This window comes from Monodon monoceros, unplaced genomic scaffold (assembly GCF_005190385.1).
Source record: "Monodon monoceros isolate NGI ecotype Baffin Bay Population unplaced genomic scaffold, NGI_Narwhal_1 Super_Scaffold_21, whole genome shotgun sequence".
NCBI lineage: Eukaryota > Metazoa > Chordata > Mammalia > Artiodactyla > Monodontidae > Monodon > Monodon monoceros.
In genome coordinates this window covers 7,129,351-7,148,106 of record NW_021703778.1, presented here as the reverse complement: position 1 = coordinate 7,148,106, position 18,756 = coordinate 7,129,351, and the positions used below count along the sequence as shown (strand labels likewise).

The window sequence follows — 18,756 nt, the reverse complement described above, 5'->3', positions numbered from 1 at the left end:
ATCCTTCTCAAACTCTTCCAAAATATAGCAGAGTCAGGAACACTCCCAAACTCATTCTACGAGGCCACCATCACCCTGATACCAAAACCAGACAAGGATGTCACAAAGAAAGAAAACTACAGGCCAATATCACTGATGAACATAGATGCAAAAATCCTCAACAAAATACTAGCAAACAGAATCCAACAGCACATTAAATGGATCATACACTATGATCAAGTGGGGTTTATTCCAGGAATGATTCTTCAATATATGCAAATCAATCAACGTGATACACCATATTAACAAACTGAAGGAGAAAAACCATATGATCATCTCAATAGATGCAGAGAAAACTTTTGACAAAATTCAACACCCATTTATGATAAAAACCCTCCAGAAAGTAGGCATAGAGGGAACTTTCCTCAACATAATAAGGGCCATATATGACAAACCCACAGCCAACATCATCCTCAATGGTGAAAAACTGAAAGCATTTCCACTAAGATCAGGAACAAGACAAGGTTGCCCACTCTCACCACTCTTATTCAACATAGTTTTGGAAGATTTAGCCACAGCAATCAGAGAAGAAAAGTAAATAAAAGGAATCCAAATTGGAAAAGAAGAAGTAAAGCTGTCACTGTTTACAGATGACATGATACTATACATAGAGAATCCTAAAGATGCTAGCAGAAAACTACTAGAGCTAATCAATGAATTTGGTAAAGCAGCAGGATACAAAATTAATGCACAGAAGTCTCTGGCATTCCTATACACTAATGTTGAAAAATCTGAAAGTGAAATCAAGAAAACACTCCTATTTACCACTGCAACAAAAAGAATAAAATATCTAGGAATAAACCTACCTAAGGAGACAAAAGACCTGTATGCAGAAAATTATAAGACACCGATGAAAGAAATTAAAGATGATACAAATAGATGGAGAGATATACCATGTTCTTGGATTGGAAGAGTCAACATTGTGAAAATGACTCTACTACCCAAAGCAATCTACAGATTCAATGCAATCCCTATCAAACTACCACTGGCATTTTTCACAGAACTAGAACAAAAAATTTCACAATTTGTATGGAAACACAAAAGATCCCGAATAGCCAAAGCAATCTTGAGAAAGAAAAATGGAGCTGGAGGAATCAGGCTTCCTGACTTCAGACTATACTACAAAGCTATAGTAATCAAGACAGTATGGTACTGGCACAAAAACAGAAAGAGAGATCAATGGAACAGGATAGAAAGCCCAGAGATAAACCCACACACATATGGTCACCTTATCTTTGATAAAGGAGGCAGGAATGTACAGTGGAGAAAGGACAGCCTCTTCAATAAGTGGTGGTGGGAAAACTGGACAGGTACATGTAAAAGTATGAGATTAGATCACTCCCTAACACCATACACAAAAATAAGCTCAAAATGGATTAAAGAACTAAATGTAAGGCTAGAAACTATCAAACTCTTAGAGGAAAACATAGGCAGAACACTCTATGACATAAATCACAGCAAGATCCTTTTTGACCCACCTCCTAGAGAAATGGAAATAAAAACAAAAATAAACAAATGGGACCTAATGAACCTTCAAAGCTTTTGCACAGCAAAGGAAACCATAAACAAGACCAAAAGACAACCCTCAGAATGGGAGAAAATATTTGCAAATGAAGCAACTGACAAAGGATTAATCTCCAAAATTTATAAGCAGCTCATGCAGCTCAATAACAAAAAAACAAACAACCCAATCCAAAAATGGGCAGAAGACCTAAATAGACATTCCTCCAAAGAAGATATACAGACTGCCAACAAACATATGAAAGAATGCTCAACATCATTAATCATTAGAGAAATGCAAATCAAAACTACAATGAGATATCATCTCACACCAGTCAGAATGGCCATCATCAAAAAATCTAGAAACAATAAATGCTGGAGAGGGTGTGGAGAAAAGGGAACACTCTTGCACTGCTGGTGGGAATGTGAATTGGTACAGCCACTATGGAGAACAGTATGGAGGTTCCTTAGAAAACTACAAATAGAACTACCATATGACCCAGCAATCCCACTACTGGGCATATACCCTAAGAAAACCATAATTCAAAAAGAGTCATGTACCACAATGTTCATTGCAGCTCTACTTACAATAGCCCGGAGATGGAAACAACCTAAGTGTCCACTATCAGATGAATGGATAAAGAAGATGTGGCACATGTATACAATGGAATATTACTCAGCCATAAAAAGAAACGAAATTGAGCTATTTGTAATGAGGTGGATGGACCTAGAGTCTGTCATACAGAGTGAAGTAAGTCAGAAAGAGAAAGACAAATACCGTATGCTAACACATATATATGGAATTTAAGGGGAAAAAATGTCATGAAGAACCTAGGGGTAAAACAGGAATAAAGACACAGACCTACTAGAGAATGGACTTGAGGATATGGGGAGGGGGAAGGGTAAGCTGTGACAAAGCAAAAGAGTGGCATGGACATATATACATTACCAAACGTAAAATAGATAGCTAGTGGGAAGCAGGTACATAGCACAGGGAGATCAGCTCGGTGCTTTGTGACCACCTAGAGGGGTGGGATAGGGAGGGTGGGAGGGAGGGAGACGCAAGAGGGAAGAGATATGGGAACATATGTATATGTATAACTGATTCACTTTGTTATAAAGCAGAAACTAACATACCATTGTAAAGCAATTATACTCCAATAAAGATGTAAAAAAAAATTAAAAGTACTGAACATCTGTGTCTGTTTCCTAATTAGGAAGTTTACGGTAATGGAATACAGTGATGTGTAGTTGCATGACATTGATCTACGAACAAGATCTCAGCCTCAGTTTTTACGTTTGTAAATTGAAGAGCCAACAAAATGGAATTTGAGTTTCCTTCTGGACCTAAAATTCTGTTTTTCATGGATCACACAAACAAAGAGAAACACTTCACCACATACCTTTGGATGCCGACACGCATGGATCTGAGTGTCACGGTCTGTTGTGAGATGATGAAGAATGTCAGGCATGTTTCGAAACATGTCTAGTTTATTCACGTGAACCTGAGGAAAACAATACAAATAAAGCACATTATTGGAATTGTATTTCCTGTAAATAAAGTGTTAAGGGTAATTAGGCAAGGGCAAATCATCCAGTTAAAACTAAGTCTTTCTTCTTCCTTGAAGCCTAGTTTTCAGCTATTTCAACGCAGGACGCTGAGATCCCATTTCCAGCAGTCTGCGTTACCACCCGTTGTGGGTGGTAATGAAAAGTCTGGCGACTCGGCTGGTGGATTTCATTGGATCGATCCATCAAGAGTCATTCGATTCATATTTATTGTGCACCTGCTCTATGTCAAGCTTTATTCTAAATATGGGGTGTACTGCAGAGAACAATCAAGAATCACTTGCTCATGGAATTCCCTGGCGGTCCAGTGGTTAGGACTTGGCACTTTCACTGCCGGGGCCCGGGTTTGATCCCTGGTCAGGGAAATAAGATTCCGCAAGCCATGAGGCACAGCCAAAAAATAAATAAAATAAAATACTAAACAAATGAATCACTTGCTCATGAAGACACACACAACACACTGCATACGGGCAGCTGGGGGAGAGGGAGGCCAGTGGGACGAGGAAGTGGAGACCCAGGTCCTCCCTTTCCACACACCTTTTTATTGGATGAAAAGGAGGAGGGCAGATGCAAAAAAGCAAAACAAAACAAAACAAACCTCAGCCACCTTTAGAATTTTAAAGCGAATACGTTTTAAATTGTTAAAACCCACATGTCGGTTTTACTTGAATCGTTTTCTGGGTAGTTTTGAGTAAACAGCAAGTACTTAAATTAATACAAGGATAATGAAATAGCACTCCTCAAAAAAGTATGCTCTTTTCGAAGTCTGAATAACAAAACACTTTAGAATAATGTTAAATCGCTGTGGTAATTAATACCAAGACAGCTATAGCAAGAACCCGAGGATGAGACTTCCCTGGTGGAGCAGTGGTTAAGAATCCGCCTGCCAATGCAGGGGACACAGGTTCGAGCCCTGGTCCTGGAAGATGCCACATGCCGCGGAGCAACTAAGCCCGTGCGCCACAACTACTGAAGCCCGCGCACCTAAAGCCCGTGAGCCACAACTACTGAGCCTGCGTACTGCAACTACTGAAGCCCACGCACCTAGAGCCTGTGCTCTGCAACAAGAGAAACCACCGCAAAGAGAAGCCTGTGCACGGCAACAAAGAGCAGCTCCCACTCGCCGCAACTAGAGAAAGCCCGCGTGCAACAACGAAGACCCAACAGATCCAAAAATAAATAAATTAAAAAAGAACCCGAGCATGACTTCTTACTTATCCTGTGATATCCTGTAACTTATCCTTATTCCTCTCACTACCTGTTTACTAATGAGTAACAAGAAGTAACAAGGAATTGACTTTTCTGGCCTAAGAAGGATATAAAAGAGGCAAATTCTGAGATGTACAGAGAAACAGGGAGAAACTTTCATCCTCACAAAAATGAAGATGCTTGAAAAGGTTGCCATAAATCATCTCTTAGGTCCCTCTATCAAAAGACCTCACCAGTGCCTTCCCTGGTGGTCCAGTGGTTAAGACTCCACGCTTCCACTGCAAGGGGGCGCAGGTTCGAGCCCTGGTGGGGGAACAAAGATCCCGCATGCCGCCCAGCATGGACATAAATAAATAAATAAATAAATTTTTAAATTAAAAAACCTCACTGTTCTCCCTTTTAAAATTCCTTCTCTAGAATTGTTTCTAACCCCTACAGAGGGATTAAGAGACTTGAAAGAGGGCTCACTCTGGGGTGCCTCCGGGGTCACCTTCCTAAGGCCTGCTTTCTCTTCCCTCACCTCCATCCCTGGACCCCTCCTCGGCCCAGGGTTTCTCCCTATGAGGCCTCAGAGCTGGAGGAGCTTCCAGTCTTTTCGATTTCACAACCACTAAAATTCACAAAACAAATTTGGGACTGGTAAGTGGTTGCTACCTTTATATTTTGCCAAGAGAGGACGTGAGAAAAAAAAAAAGCAAATAGTAAAATGTGTGCACACATACAACCTATTACCACTGTGATTTTAATTTAAAGGACCATTTGAACACCAAAAAACATAAGAACGACAATCTCAGAATGAAAGCAAGTCCTTCCCAAAATGGAGAATTGGCAGCTTTACACCAAAAACATTTGGACACAAAAACTTAAGGAAGGAAGAAATTAAGGAAAGAATGGCTTAGGAAGTAAGGGCTTAGGGAGGGAGGGAGGAATTTTTAAAATTGCAAATGCAGAAGCACTAAATCTTTTCAGTTTTACTAAATTACGTTGTATATAAGTGTTAAGTTCTTAGCACAAGTCTGTTAGCTGGGGGATAGATAGTAAAAGTTGACGAATGAAGTAGAATTTAAATGTCCGACTCGTTCCAGCGTTTCGTTTTGTCCAGAGTCGCCACCAAAACTCCATCCCCTCTCATGGGAAGTGGGCGCTGCAGGAAGCACTTGGCATGCTCACCCGGCTGCCCGGGGTCCCGAGAGCCCAGCATCGAGCCACCTGGAAGGGACGGGTGAACACTGGCTCCCAGCCTGACCTGATGTGAATCGTCCATGGGGAGGGGGCTCAGTGCCTCAGGACAGCGTTCTTCACACACTTCTGACCATGACCCCCAGTAAGAAATGTTTCCACGGCAACCGAGGATGCATATGCAGCATGTATGTACAGACTGTCCCAACTTGGGATGCTCGACCCAGGATTATTCAGCTTTGCGAGGGTGAGAAACCAATATGCATCCAGTAGAAAACGGACTTCGGATTTTGAGTTACGATCTTTTCCTGAGCTGGCGGTATGATCCTCTCTCGTGATGCTGGTCAGCACCGCAGCAAGCTGCCGCCCCAGTGAGCCACGCGATCACGCGGGTGAACGGCCACCGTCCACACACCAACCACCGTTCTGGACCCAGGCAACCATTCTGGTTTTCACTTTCACTACAGCACTCAATAAATTACACGAGACACTCCCCACTTTACTGTAAGATAGGCTTTGCGTTACGTGATTTTGCCCAACTGTAGGCTAATCCAAGTGTTGTGAGCACTTTTTTTTTTTACATCTTTATTGGAGTGTAATTACGTTACAATGTCGCGTTAGTTTCTGCTGTACAACAAAGTGAATCAGCTCTATATATACATATATCCCCATATCCCCTTCCCTCTTGCGTCTCCCTCCCACCCTCCCTATCCCACCCCTCTAGGTGGTCACAAAGCACCGAGCTGATCTCCCTGTGCTATGCGGCTGCTTCCCACTAGTTGTCTATTTTACATTTGGTAGTGTATATATGTCCATGCCACTCTCTCACTTCGTCCCACCTTCCCCTTCCCCCTCCCCGTGTCCTCAAGTCTGAGCAGGTTTAAGGTAGCTGAGGCTAAGCTATGGTGTTCAGTGGGTCAGGGGTATTTAAATACATTTTGACTCAATGAGATTTTCAACTTACGATGCATTTATTGGGCCGTAGCCCTGTGGTTAAGTCGAGGAAGATCTAGATATGTACGTGTCTGATTCCCCACATAAATTTTCACAAGACAATGTTTATTCTGACTGTAAGCAATACACTCAGATATTTCCTAGTTCAATTTTATTCTCATTGCTGGTCACAAACACTGAATTTATTTCATGACCCACAGTTTTGAAAAACTACTTCCTTTAGGGGACTTTTCACCAAAGGGCTCTTCCCACTGTCAATTCCTCCCAAGAGGAAGCGAATAAACAAAGACGACAAAGGCTGTCACGGTTTCCAGTCTGGGGGGGGGGGTGCTTTGGGGGGAAAGGGGGAAGGAGGGGAAAGGCAGAGTTGGGAGGATGGACAGGACCAAGAGGAAAGAAAGAGCCGTCAGGCACCTGGACTCCGAACTCCTCGCTGAGGTTGGTGAAGAGATACTCGTACCCGTAGGCGGCCTTGCAGCTCAGCCACACTACGTGGTACGGACTCCGCGTGATCCAGCTGCGAACCAGCTCCAGGATCCCGTGCAGACACTCCTCCTGGGCAGGAAGGTTCAAAGGCAGTTAACGCTTTTCCATTCTCAGGATTCCCAGATATTCACGCAAATGGAGACAATCACCATGCGATCTGTAATCTCACAAGCTTCCCTCTAAGAAATGCGGGCCGTGCTCCAGGGAGACGTACCCGACTAGGAATTTGGTAATATTTCGGATCGCAGAAAGTCGTGTCTAAGTACACACTCTGGATGTCTTTCACTCTGAAAACAAAAATGAAACAAGGGGTGTGACTCACCTCATGGGAAATAAAATATGGATAAAATCTAAACTCTTCGTTAGAGAGAGAAAATCTAAGACATCCAAATGGATGTTCCATTTGGAATTTTTTTTTTTATTAACAACTTTGTCAGGAAATGATTTCCATATAACAAAATAACACAGATTTTGCATATGTGGTTCAGTGAATTGTCACCAATTCACGTAACTACTACCGCAGTCAGCACACGGAATGTTACCATTACCTCGTTTCAAGAGGAAAAGTTTGCTTTACCGTTACAAATATTATTATAATCGAGTTAGATTTCTAATAGAAACAAAGGCTCATATTTGGGGGGAGGGGGGAGAACAATAAAACCTTTAAAACAGTGCAGCCTTAACATTCAAGAATTACGTAAAGCCCAGAGTACCTGCCCCCGGAGTGCAGAAGCTCCATTCGGGCAGCTTCTCCTTTTGCCAATCTGAAGTCTCCCGTGTACAAGACGGTCCCATTGTTGCCCTGAAATAAAAACCTGAAAAGGGTACAGACCTCAGTGACTTCTAAGCCTCAGACAAAATCCTAATAAAGCAAATATATACTAAATCCACAGCCCATGTTGCCTGCCAAGCACAGCCACTATGATAATGGAACTTCCACAGCACTAAACCACACCAGGCACTCAGCTGCACCTCTTCCCAAAGGGGGAAAATAATAACATGATGGAGATATCGCTGAGTTTGCAAGAAATGTCCTCTGAAATACATCAGCACCTTCCACTGTGTACTGAGATCATCCCTGCTCATGGAGAGAAAAATCCATGTGATGGGAAAATGCAAAGCCAGTGGAAAGACTGCTACTGAAGACTTCCATTGTAAGAAAGCCACGTTTCGAACGTGACCTGCACCTCAGTCCCCCAAGTTCAATTTGGAAGCAAAGATTACAGGAATTGCCATCATAAGACTCGAACCTCCCTGTACAGGTTATTTTCTAGACCCTACAAGTTTATTTCTACAAATACAATACATATCTACACAAAATAAATGGGCAAAATAGATAAGCCCCCTTACATAACTGATCCTGGGCAATGACCAGCTGGTAAGAGAGTCACAACAATCTCTTCCTTCTAAAAAGAAAATAAAAGAAGAAAATAATAATCATACAAGTTATCATTAGGACCCAGCTAAACAAAGCCCTCCTGAATACAACACATACAACTACTTCCCAAGAACGTGGTGCGCCTTTCTCCTCATTTCCCCACTCTCCAAACCCTGGAAACAAGTGGAATCCTCACCCACAAACAAATGGTTAAACGTAGAGTCACAGTGTGACACAGCAATTCCACTCTTGGGTATACACGCGAGAGACGCGAAAACTTAGGTCCACACAAAACGTGAATGTTCACTGCAGCATTATTCATACTAGCCAGAGTAGAAGCAGCCAAAGTGTCTATTGGCTGACGATTGAACCGGCAAAATGTGGTCTAGCCATACGATGGAATATTCTTTGGCCAAAAAAAGAAATGAAGAACTGATACATCCTACACCATGGATAAACACTGAAAGCATTATGCAAAGTGAAAGAAGTCACGAAAGACCGCATACTGTATGAGTCCATTTAAATACGATGTCCAGAATGGGCAAATCCATAGAGACTTACACTAGACTAGCAGTGGCCAGGAGCTGGGGGGAGGGAGAAACAGGGTCCCGTATTTCTTTCTGGGCAATGAAAATATTCTGAAATTGATTGTGGTGATGGATACACAACTCTGTGAATACACTAAAAGCCATTGAATAGTGTACTTTAACTGGGGTGAATGGTACGGTATGTGAATTATGTCTCAATAAAGCTGTTATTAAAAAAAATAAAAATAAAAAGGAATTCCCTGGCAGTCAAGTGGTTAGAACTCCACGCTTCCACTGCAGGGAGCACGGGTTCAATCCCTGGTCAGGGTACTAGGTTCCTGCAAGCCGCACGGACAGTTAAAAAAAAAAAGTCTGATGCAGCCTGGTCCCAAGTCACCATGCAGCATGCTGTACTGTCCTGTTAGGCGGAGCCTCATGGGCACTACAGCCTCTCGGGGCTCAGTACGTGGTGGGGCAGAGCTCTGGATGCGTCAGCTCTCCACTCGACCATGGTAACTCCCCCTGGAGGTCTGACATCGTTCGTTCCAAAGGCCCTTTAGAAGGGGCTTTCTCACTGGTTGGAGCTGGAGACACACAAGTCTCAGTGGGAGAGAAGAAATGGAAAGGACAAGAGCGGGGCGGCTGGACTCAGCTCACCAAGAGCCACCTGCTGCCCAGTGCCCGATTCTGAGAAAGCCTTTCACCAACACACATTACAGGCCACCGGGCACTGACAGCATATCCCCAAAAGTGTCAGCTAACCGAGCTCAGGATGGCATTTAGGAAGGTTCAGGCCATCCCTTTCCCCTCCCTCAGGACAGTAAGTCTAGAAGTACTCCAATGCCTGATCTCCTCCAGGGAGGACATGTGAAATGTCGGCCCCTGTCCCATCACAGTCACACCACCAAGGACACCCTTCAGAGTTAAACGTGTCCACAGAGCAGGTTCTAATTGGGCTACGGAACAAATATTAACTAGATTTGCCATAAGATAGGAAAACACCGCCTAGCCCTAGGTATAATTTGAGATAAAAATAAATAAATACAGAAAAGGTGGGTTGGTACTCCTACTTACTATTAAAAAAGATAAATGCACAACACAAAAGTACCTGCCTCTAAATTTAAGGACAAAAAAATAAATTGGATCCACTTGGACAATGTCTTTTTCTTGAATACGAGAATGATTCAGAAAAAAAAATCACAATATACATAAATTTGCTGCAAAAACATTAAGCATGGTTTTATATCCTGAACATTATAATAAACTTAATAAATGTGACAATCACACTGTATGGTAACATCATTTCTATGGAGCTCCTACAGTTAGCATGTGATACTAAACAGAAGCAGTTCCCACATGGTCCAGTCCTTCGGATGCAGAAAATAAATACATCACAAACGTTTTTTCCCTACAAACTCACTCATTTACTATAAATTTTATTCCTGGTTACATGAGCAATCAAATCAAGGAGAAAGATAAACAATCATTTAATGCTGAGTATAATAATAATTTTTAAAAACACAGTATTTAATATTTAGTTACCTCGCCTGACGCTTCATCGACTAAAGATATCTGGGTAGGAGTTTCAATTTCAATGGATATCTATTAAAATAAAATAAGAGGTCATGTATACATTGCATTATACATTTTCATGGGTTTTCATGGCTTTATATGCCTTTGCCATCTCAAACACAGAAAGGGAACTAAGAGACGTTACAGACTCTCTGTGGAACAATTTCTGATTTCACTATAATAATGGTTTAACAGCCCCAAAACATGATAAAGCTAATACAGTACCTTTCCTGAAGTTGATGTGGCAATATGGATTGAACGCCTTATAAACTTACACATCCTCAGACACAGCAATTCTACATCTATGAATTCAATTTTCCTCCCTTCACCTCCCCATGTATTCTATGTGTTTAGGTTTTCTGCTGCAGAACACAGTCTGCCATCAGTCCATGGTGTGTTGGCCTAATTCACAGATTTGAGCTGCTATGAAAAGGTCGGAGTGTACGTGCACATTTTACTAGAAGAGTGAGGAGCACAGAGAGGCATCCAGTAAGTAGCTGATGAATAAACAGAATTTCCCACCTTTTTAGCCCACTGATGTCATAAGATTTACAGTGACTGAAATTCAGGTGTGAAAATATCCTTGCATTTCTGGAATAAACACACTGTATTCATGATACACTATTTTTTAATACTGTGAGATTCAGTCAGCTATGACCTTAATTAGGATATTCACACGTGAAATGGCCTTTTTCCCCCCATTTACTATCACTATCCATTCTGCCAGTGAGGTTGAGCAGCTTATCTTTTTAGTCTCTCCTACAATAGGGATCATTTGTTCTTTGAACATTTGGCAAAACGCACCTATAAAACCATCTGGGTGTGGGGCTTTTTTGAAGAAGAGATCTTTGAAAACTGTTTTAATGTCTTTGACGCCTACTTCTTTATTCAAGTGGTCTACTTTTCTTCCCTCAATTTGGTATTTTCCTACTTTTCCAGTATTTATCCACTGTGTCTAAATTATTGAATATACTATCATATTAATTTTCAAGACAAGGCACTGCTATTATTAATAGGTATTTTCCTTTTTATCATTCTGTATTTTTATATGCATCTTTGTTCTTTTAATCGATCTTGGCAAGATTTATCTCTGTTTCGTTTTGTTTTCTTTTGTTTGTTTTGTTTCTTTGCTTTGGCCACACTGTGCGGCATGTGGGATCTTAGTTCCCCAACCAGAAATCAAACCTGCATCCCCTGCATTGGAAGCACAGAGTCTTAACCGCTGGACCACCAGGAAGTCCCTAAATTTACCTCTATTTCTCTAGAAACCAGCTTTTACTTTTGTTAATCTTCCCTTTTATTTTCTGTGGTGGTTAGTCTCTATATCACTAACCTGTCCTTTTCTCTCTATTATTTTCTTCTTTCACATATCCTTAGGTTTGCTTTGTTGCTCCTTTTCGTTCTTCTTGAGTCAAAGACTTATTCCATTTAGTTCCAATCTGTTTTCTAAGAAATGCATTTAATGCTCTCAATTTCCCTTCAAGTACTAACTTAGCTGTGCTCCACACACTTTGACATGTCACACTTTCATTGTCCATCAGTCCTAAGTATTGTATGTTTTTCTTTACAATTTTCTCTTTAACCTAGAGTTGCTTGTGGTATGCATTTAGCTCCCATATGTATGGGATGATTTTAACTCTCCTTGTATGTCTGATTTCCAACATCATTGTATTATGGTAAAAGAACAGATCACTAGGATTTCTTGAAACTTCTTTAGTGACGTAGTACATGCTCAGTTTTGATAAACGTTCCAAGTTTACCCAAAGATCTCTTCTCTGTTCGGTTTAAAGCTCTGTGTTTCGATTGGTTCGCATGTATTAATTACGCCATTTAAATCTTCTGTATATTCACTTACTTCCTGTCTCCTTCATCTCTCAGCTTCTGAGAGTGGTCTGGTAAGCTCTCCAGCTACCACTGTTGAGTTGCCCCTTTCTCCCTTAGATTATGAGGTGGCCTTGAACTACATCCACTCAGCTGACCTGGAATGATCCTACAAGCCCCTTCCACGTACACTTCCAGGTTAGCAGTGGCCACAAGAAACACCTGTGTGAGATTTGGAAGGCAGAAGTGAACCAGCAGCCATTTTTCAATGCTCTGAAAGGCACCAGAAATTATAACAGCTCAGGTACGCTGTTGATCTGTTGGCTTACCTCACTGACATGGGCAGTACGGCGGCAGCTCCGTCTTCCGCTGGGTATCCTCCCGAGCTTCTTGGAGCCCTGGGCCACGTGTGTGGAACTCAGTGACCAAGGAGTGGAGGCAGACATGGGTCCCCATTTGTCCCTGTGGACTCCAGCCTATCTCTGCTCTTCTCTCCTTCTTTTTCAGCTTTCCTTCCTGACTGCTGGCCAGATTGACCCACAGTAACTTCAGGCCTAATACCAAGGCCAAGGTTACAGCCTTGCTGTTGTGTCCCTCTGCAGAGGGGGGACAGATCCCACCCAACTGACAGATCAGAGGCTAAGGCTGAAGATGTCACACATGAACCAAGAGAGTGTGAAAACACTGCGGTATGTTCACTGTGGGACTTTCTGGGGAGAGCAGGGTAGAAACCAGGCTGGGAGGAAGTGGTTTGTGTGACCTGAGAAAATGGGAGCAGGTGGCCCTGGTTTTTATCGTGGTTACAGGGTGGGCCTGGGCTTGCATGTTTAAAATCCATGTAGGCGCCAAGGAAGGGGCAGGCTTTTTTTTTTTTAATCCGTTTGCCCAGATGTGGGGCAAGTGGAGGTGGGAGCTGAAAGCTGCCAGCAATCAGACATCAAACATTCTTGGTGATGCTTGTTCAGACTTCTCTGCCAGCACCCCCAATTACTGACGGTTTAATCCATATCACAAACCCTAATGCTATCTACTCCTCGTGGTTGGTTCTTCCTCTGATCAAGCTCTGGGTGGTCAGGTACTACTGTATCCAGGTTGAGGCTACTTAGTCAATTGCATTTATGTTCATATCTTCTTGATACTATTAAAAGGTTGTTCCTTTTAATAGTAAATAACATCTTCTTTGACGCTTATGATATTTTTTTTTGCCTTCAATCTCCGTATGATATAAAAGTTGCCACTCTGGCATGTTTAGCTTCTAATTGTTCATTATATTTTTTCCTTTTTATTTTTTCCCCTTTAACCTGCATTTTTCCTTTAGAGTAATTTATGTCTCTTGTAGACCAAGACTGGTGGATCATTTTTTTTTTTTTTAGCCTAAACCAAGAATTTGTCTTTTGATCCAGGGTTGAAGTAAATTCATTCATATTCATAGCAATAACTGTTATAATAGAACTTGTGCCACCATCTTCGCATTTTCAACGTGCCATGCTTTTTTCTCCCCTTTACCTTCTGTTGGATAGATCCATTTTATTCTGCCAGATTCAAAATTATCCATTCTATTTTCATTCTGATTGTTATCCCTTTCTTATTATAACCCATAAATTTTGTTTATTTTTCCTAATCTATCCCATGATCTAAATAAAAGGATTTATCAATTATGTTAATGAATGTTTTATACTTTAAAGTAATAAAATGTAACTCAGCAAGAGAGTCTGTGAGATTAGACAAAACTAAGAATCTAGGTCAACATGTTGAGGGACAAGAAAGAAAAATCAGCAGCGATAAAATGTCAACCTCTTCCAAACTAATGAATTACAAAGGCTAACCAGCAACACTGTAATTACTGTGGGTAAATACAGGGTGGAGGAAGCGGGCTTTGAATAATGCCGATGCTTTGCTCAATACACCTCAAAACATATTTCCCACTTGAAAAGAATTAGTGTCATTCAAAAAATAAAACTTACAATTCGTTTCTCCCAAAATCTGTACCTCGGGCTCGTTAACAACAGCTCTTTAGTAACAGGCGAACAGTATAAGTACACCTTCAAGCTGAAAATAAGAGACCAAAAAAATCGAGAATGAGATATCTGGGTGACTAGGAAATATGTTTCAAAGTATGTCAGTTGCCTCGAATAATTCAGAAACTGAGCTGACAGGCCAATACTCCAGTGCCCACCTCAGTCCCATCGAGACTATAAAGGGATGGGCAAGAAGCAGAGGAGGGAAAATACTGTGTCCTCTGACCTCCTCAAAGGCTGGTCCTCACCATTCTCATCTTAAAGACATGGGTTTTAGACAATCAGGTATGCCTGGAGAGATACCACCCAATGGTAAACTACCTCTGCAGAAAGGGAAGTGGGACAGGAGACGGCTGCCTTTTACTTCATATAAATCTATTCTGTTTATGTTTAGTGGGCAGAAATCAACTTCATGACAAACTTTAAAAATTCAACACTCCAGTTCAGAGGTTAGGAATACAGTCTACAGCGGATCATACTTTCCAGAGATGCCCACACTGATGTATACACCCTAACCACACACCGTCTTCTTACAAAGTGGTCATGGAAATTCCCCCACTGACAGGAGGCGTCTGTGTTAACCTCCCCTTGAACCCGGACAGAGCTTTGTAACTGCCTTAGCCAACAGAATGTGATGGATATAATACAGCAGGCCTTTCGAGGCTAGATCTCCAGGCAGTATGGCTGCCGCTGGCCCTCTCTTGGGACATACACTTTTTTTTTAGTTTCCATTTAAGAAGTCCTGCTATTCTGAAACCACTATGCTGAAGAGCTGTTTTTTAGAGACAGAGATGCCCAAAGTGCCCCAACTGTTTGAGTCTCCCCAGCCCAGATGTCAGACATTGTATGAATGAGCCTTCAGGTAATGTCAGCCCCCATACGACACCCAGTCAGGCAGAAACCAGCCAACCCCACTGTACCCTGTCAGAACTCCTGACCCACAGAAACAGACAGAGAGAATACATGATTAGTGTTGTTTTAAGTCACTGAGTTTGGGGGTAGTTTGTTACGCAGCAAATAGATAACTAATATATAGGCTCTAAAATCAGACAGACCTGGTGGGAATCCTGGTCCTGCCACTTACTGGCTGCGTGACCTTGGGCAACTAATTTAACCCTTCTGGTTCCTCAGTTTCCTCATCTGTAAGATAGAAATAATAATAGTATCTATTCAAAAGATTATCAAGAGGCTCTAAGGAGAATGTCAGCTCCAAGAAGAGAGGGATTTTTGCCTATTTTCCTCACTACTGTATCTTCAACATCTAGTATGAATATATTTTTTTTTCTTTTTTTTTTTTTTTTTTCTTTGCGATACGCGGGCCTCTCACTGTTGTGGCCTCTCCCGTTGTGGAGCACAGGCTCTGGATGCGCAGGCTCAGTGGCCATGGCTCACGGGCCCAGCTGCTCCGCGGCATGTGGGATCTTCCCGGACCGGGGCACAAACCCGTGTCCCCTGCATCGGCAGGCGGACTCTCAACCACTGCGCCACCAGGGAAGCCCATGAATATATATTTTTAATAAATATTAGCTACCATTATCAAAAACACAGACTATTGATATCACTTAGCAAAGAAGCCTGCTAAGTCAAAGATCAAATAGTCAAAAAGTCAATAGGGTCCTTTCTATATACAGTTGACCCTTGAACAACATGGAGTTCAACTGTGAGGGTCCACTTACGCACGGGTTTTTTTTCTTCACTAAATAAGTACCATACTACTACACAATTTGCAGTTAGTTGAACCCACAGATGCGGAACCAGGATAGGGAGGGCCAACTATAAAGTTATATGTGGATTTTTGACCTCATAGAAGGTCGGTGCCCCTAACCACTGTGTTGTTCAAGGGTCAACTGCATATATCTTGAGAATTTGGAATCTGACTTAGGCAATGACTGCAGGAAAAGAATGCAATGACTCAGCTTTAAGAAAGGATCCAACAATATTATATGACTCTTCATAATGGAACAATCATTTACGCACACACACACACACACACACACTATTACAGAAATAAAAATGAACAGACTATTACTGCACCCAACAGCATGGATGAATCATTCAAATATAATGTTAAGTAAAAGAAAACAAGTAGAAGAGTCTATTCAGTATGATTCTATTTAAATAAAGTTCAAAAACAACCAAAGCTAAATGATGATGACAAAAGTCAGAAGAGAGGGTACCTGTGGGTGGGGAAGACTGACTGGTGGAGGGACAGGGTTCTGTTCCAGGATATTGATGCTGTTCTATTTCTTGGACTGGGCAGACACTACACATGTGTTCACTTGTAAAAGTTCATCAGACTATTCCCATATGATATAAGTACTTTTCTATGTAGATGTTACAGCTCAATTAAAATTTTTACTTAAAAAAATAGAACACACAAATAAATAGCAAAGGAAATTACCTGGGGACCTCCCTGGTGGTCCAGTGGCTAAGGCTCCGCGCTCCCAATGCAGGGGACCTGGGTTCAATCCCTGGTCAGGGAACTAGATCCCACATGCCACAACTAAGAGTTTGTATGCTGCAACTAAAGTTCCCACATGCTGCAACTAAAGATCCACATGCCACAACGAAGATCCCACATGCCACAACTAAGCCCCAGCTCAGACAAATAAATAATTTTAAAAAAGAAAAGAAAAGAAATTACCTGCACTCCAACCTTCTTTTCAAGGTAGGGGCTCTTAATCCTTTCATGTGATCTGAAAACAAAATAATCAGGAATCATAAATACATTATTTTTTTCAGAGGATTCCTTGGCCCAAGGAAACTGATCTGTCTGTTCTTTTTAGGCTTCCTTTTAAGAGAAAATAAATGAGAGGTTCACTTTTATAGGAGCACCGATTTGTATGAGCTACTGGCTCTTGCTTCTGCAGATGAAGAATCCACTGAAAATAGGAAAAGAACCACTAAAAGTTGACCATCTCTGAGCCAACAGAAGCCACTTAAAAGGAGAATGATCGTCTGCATCTTAGGGCAGAGTCTAAATCACTCAGAGTAGCCACAGAAGAATGCATGACCTCATTCAGAACTGCTTCCATCACTTTCCTTTACTCTCTTCTTTCATTTCAGTCCAACCACCCTTCAGACCATGCTCTCTGTGACCTCTTCAATTCCAGTCACTAAAGTTAGTCCATCTTGAAATTCAAGTTTGCTTCCATGGAATCCTCGAGAAAACCATTCAGGCTTAGGCCAGAATAAGAAGAGTTTCATTATCTTCTCAGCCTACTGTGACTGCTGTGTTGAAAGGTGGGTTATTGCTACCCACAGAGGCTTGCTCCACAGCTTGCCAAATTAACAAACACAGAAAGGTGACTTTTAAAGAAAGGTAACATTTAAACCAAATGGTACATTAAATATATAGTGCATTATAATATTACATTTTGAATCTTTAGCATGCAAAAGCCCAGATAACAAGAACCAAACATTTTGAAATTGCTTAGTTAAATCAAACCAATTCTAATTATCCTGATTCCAAATAAAAACCAAAAGAAAGCTGGAGTAACTACACTTAGACAAAACAGACTTTAAAACAAAGACTCTAATAAGAGACATTATCATATTACATATGATAATGTAATATTTACAAATGTTATATCCTCTTGTTGGGTCCATCCAACAAGAGGATATAACGTTTGTAAACATTTATGCACCCAACAGAGGAACATCTAAATACAAAAAGCAAATATTAACAGACTTAAAAGGGGAAATAGACAGCAATACAGTAAGAGCAGGGGACTTCAATACCGCACTTAAGTCAATGGATGGATCATTCAGTCAGAAAATCAGTAACAAAACATTGGACCTAAACAACACATAAGATCAGATGAACTTCACAAATATATAAAGAACGCTTCATGCAAAGGCAACAGAACACACAATCTTCTCAAGTGCACATGGAACATTTTCCAGGATAGACCATATATTAGACCACAAAATGAGTCTCAATAAATTTAAGATGATTAAAATCATATCAAGCATCTTTCCAACTACAATGGTATGAAACTAAAATTAATTACAAGAAGAAAACTGGAAAATTCACAAATAAGTGGAGATTAAACAACATGCTACTGAACAACCAATGGGTCAAAGAATAAATCAAAAAAGAAATTTTAAAATACCTTGAGACAACTGAGAATGGAAATAAAACATACCAAAATTTGTGGGTTGCAGCAAAAGCAGTTCTAAGGGGGAAGGTCAAGAGACAAATGCCTACCTCAAGAAACAAGAAAAATCTCAAATAACCAACCTAACTTTACAACTCAAGAAACTAGAAAAAGAAGAACAAACAAAGCCCAAAATTAGCAGAAGGAAGGAAATAACCAAGATTAGAACAAAAATAAATAAAAAACAGACTAAAAAGACAACAGAGAAACTAAGTTGTGAAACTAAGAGCTGGTTCTTTGAAAAGGTAAACAAAATTGACAAGCCTTTGCTAGACTAAGCAACAAAGGAGAAGTGGGGAGAGAGAGAGAGAGAGAGAGAGAGAGAGAGAGAGAGAGAGAGAGAG

The 18,756-nt window shown here is 41.2% G+C and overlaps 1 protein-coding gene across 5 annotated transcripts in view; it reads right to left on the bottom strand.

The window, feature by feature from the left end:
- Positions 1-18,756, bottom strand: part of DCLRE1C (DNA cross-link repair 1C) — a 49,803-nt gene that overhangs the window by 18,814 nt on the left and 12,233 nt on the right. Inside the window, exons 2-10 of one of the 5 annotated variants that reach the window (XM_029237817.1) lie at positions 16,897-16,948; positions 15,308-15,392; positions 14,199-14,283; positions 10,384-10,443; positions 8,287-8,342; positions 7,650-7,751; positions 7,151-7,223; positions 6,865-7,005; positions 2,943-3,044 (exon numbers count right to left, since the gene is read on the bottom strand). In XM_029237817.1, coding sequence (XP_029093650.1) covers positions 2,943-3,044; positions 6,865-7,005; positions 7,151-7,223; positions 7,650-7,751; positions 8,287-8,288 — 420 coding nt within the window. In that variant the 5' untranslated portion in view covers positions 8,289-8,342; positions 10,384-10,443; positions 14,199-14,283; positions 15,308-15,392; positions 16,897-16,948. Of the gene's footprint in view, positions 1-2,942; positions 3,045-6,864; positions 7,006-7,150; positions 7,224-7,649; positions 7,752-8,286; positions 8,343-10,383; positions 14,284-15,307; positions 16,820-16,896; positions 16,949-18,756 lie in introns of those variants that run through there. The other 4 variants (XM_029237813.1, XM_029237814.1, XM_029237815.1 and 1 more) reach the window with 4 other exon arrangements.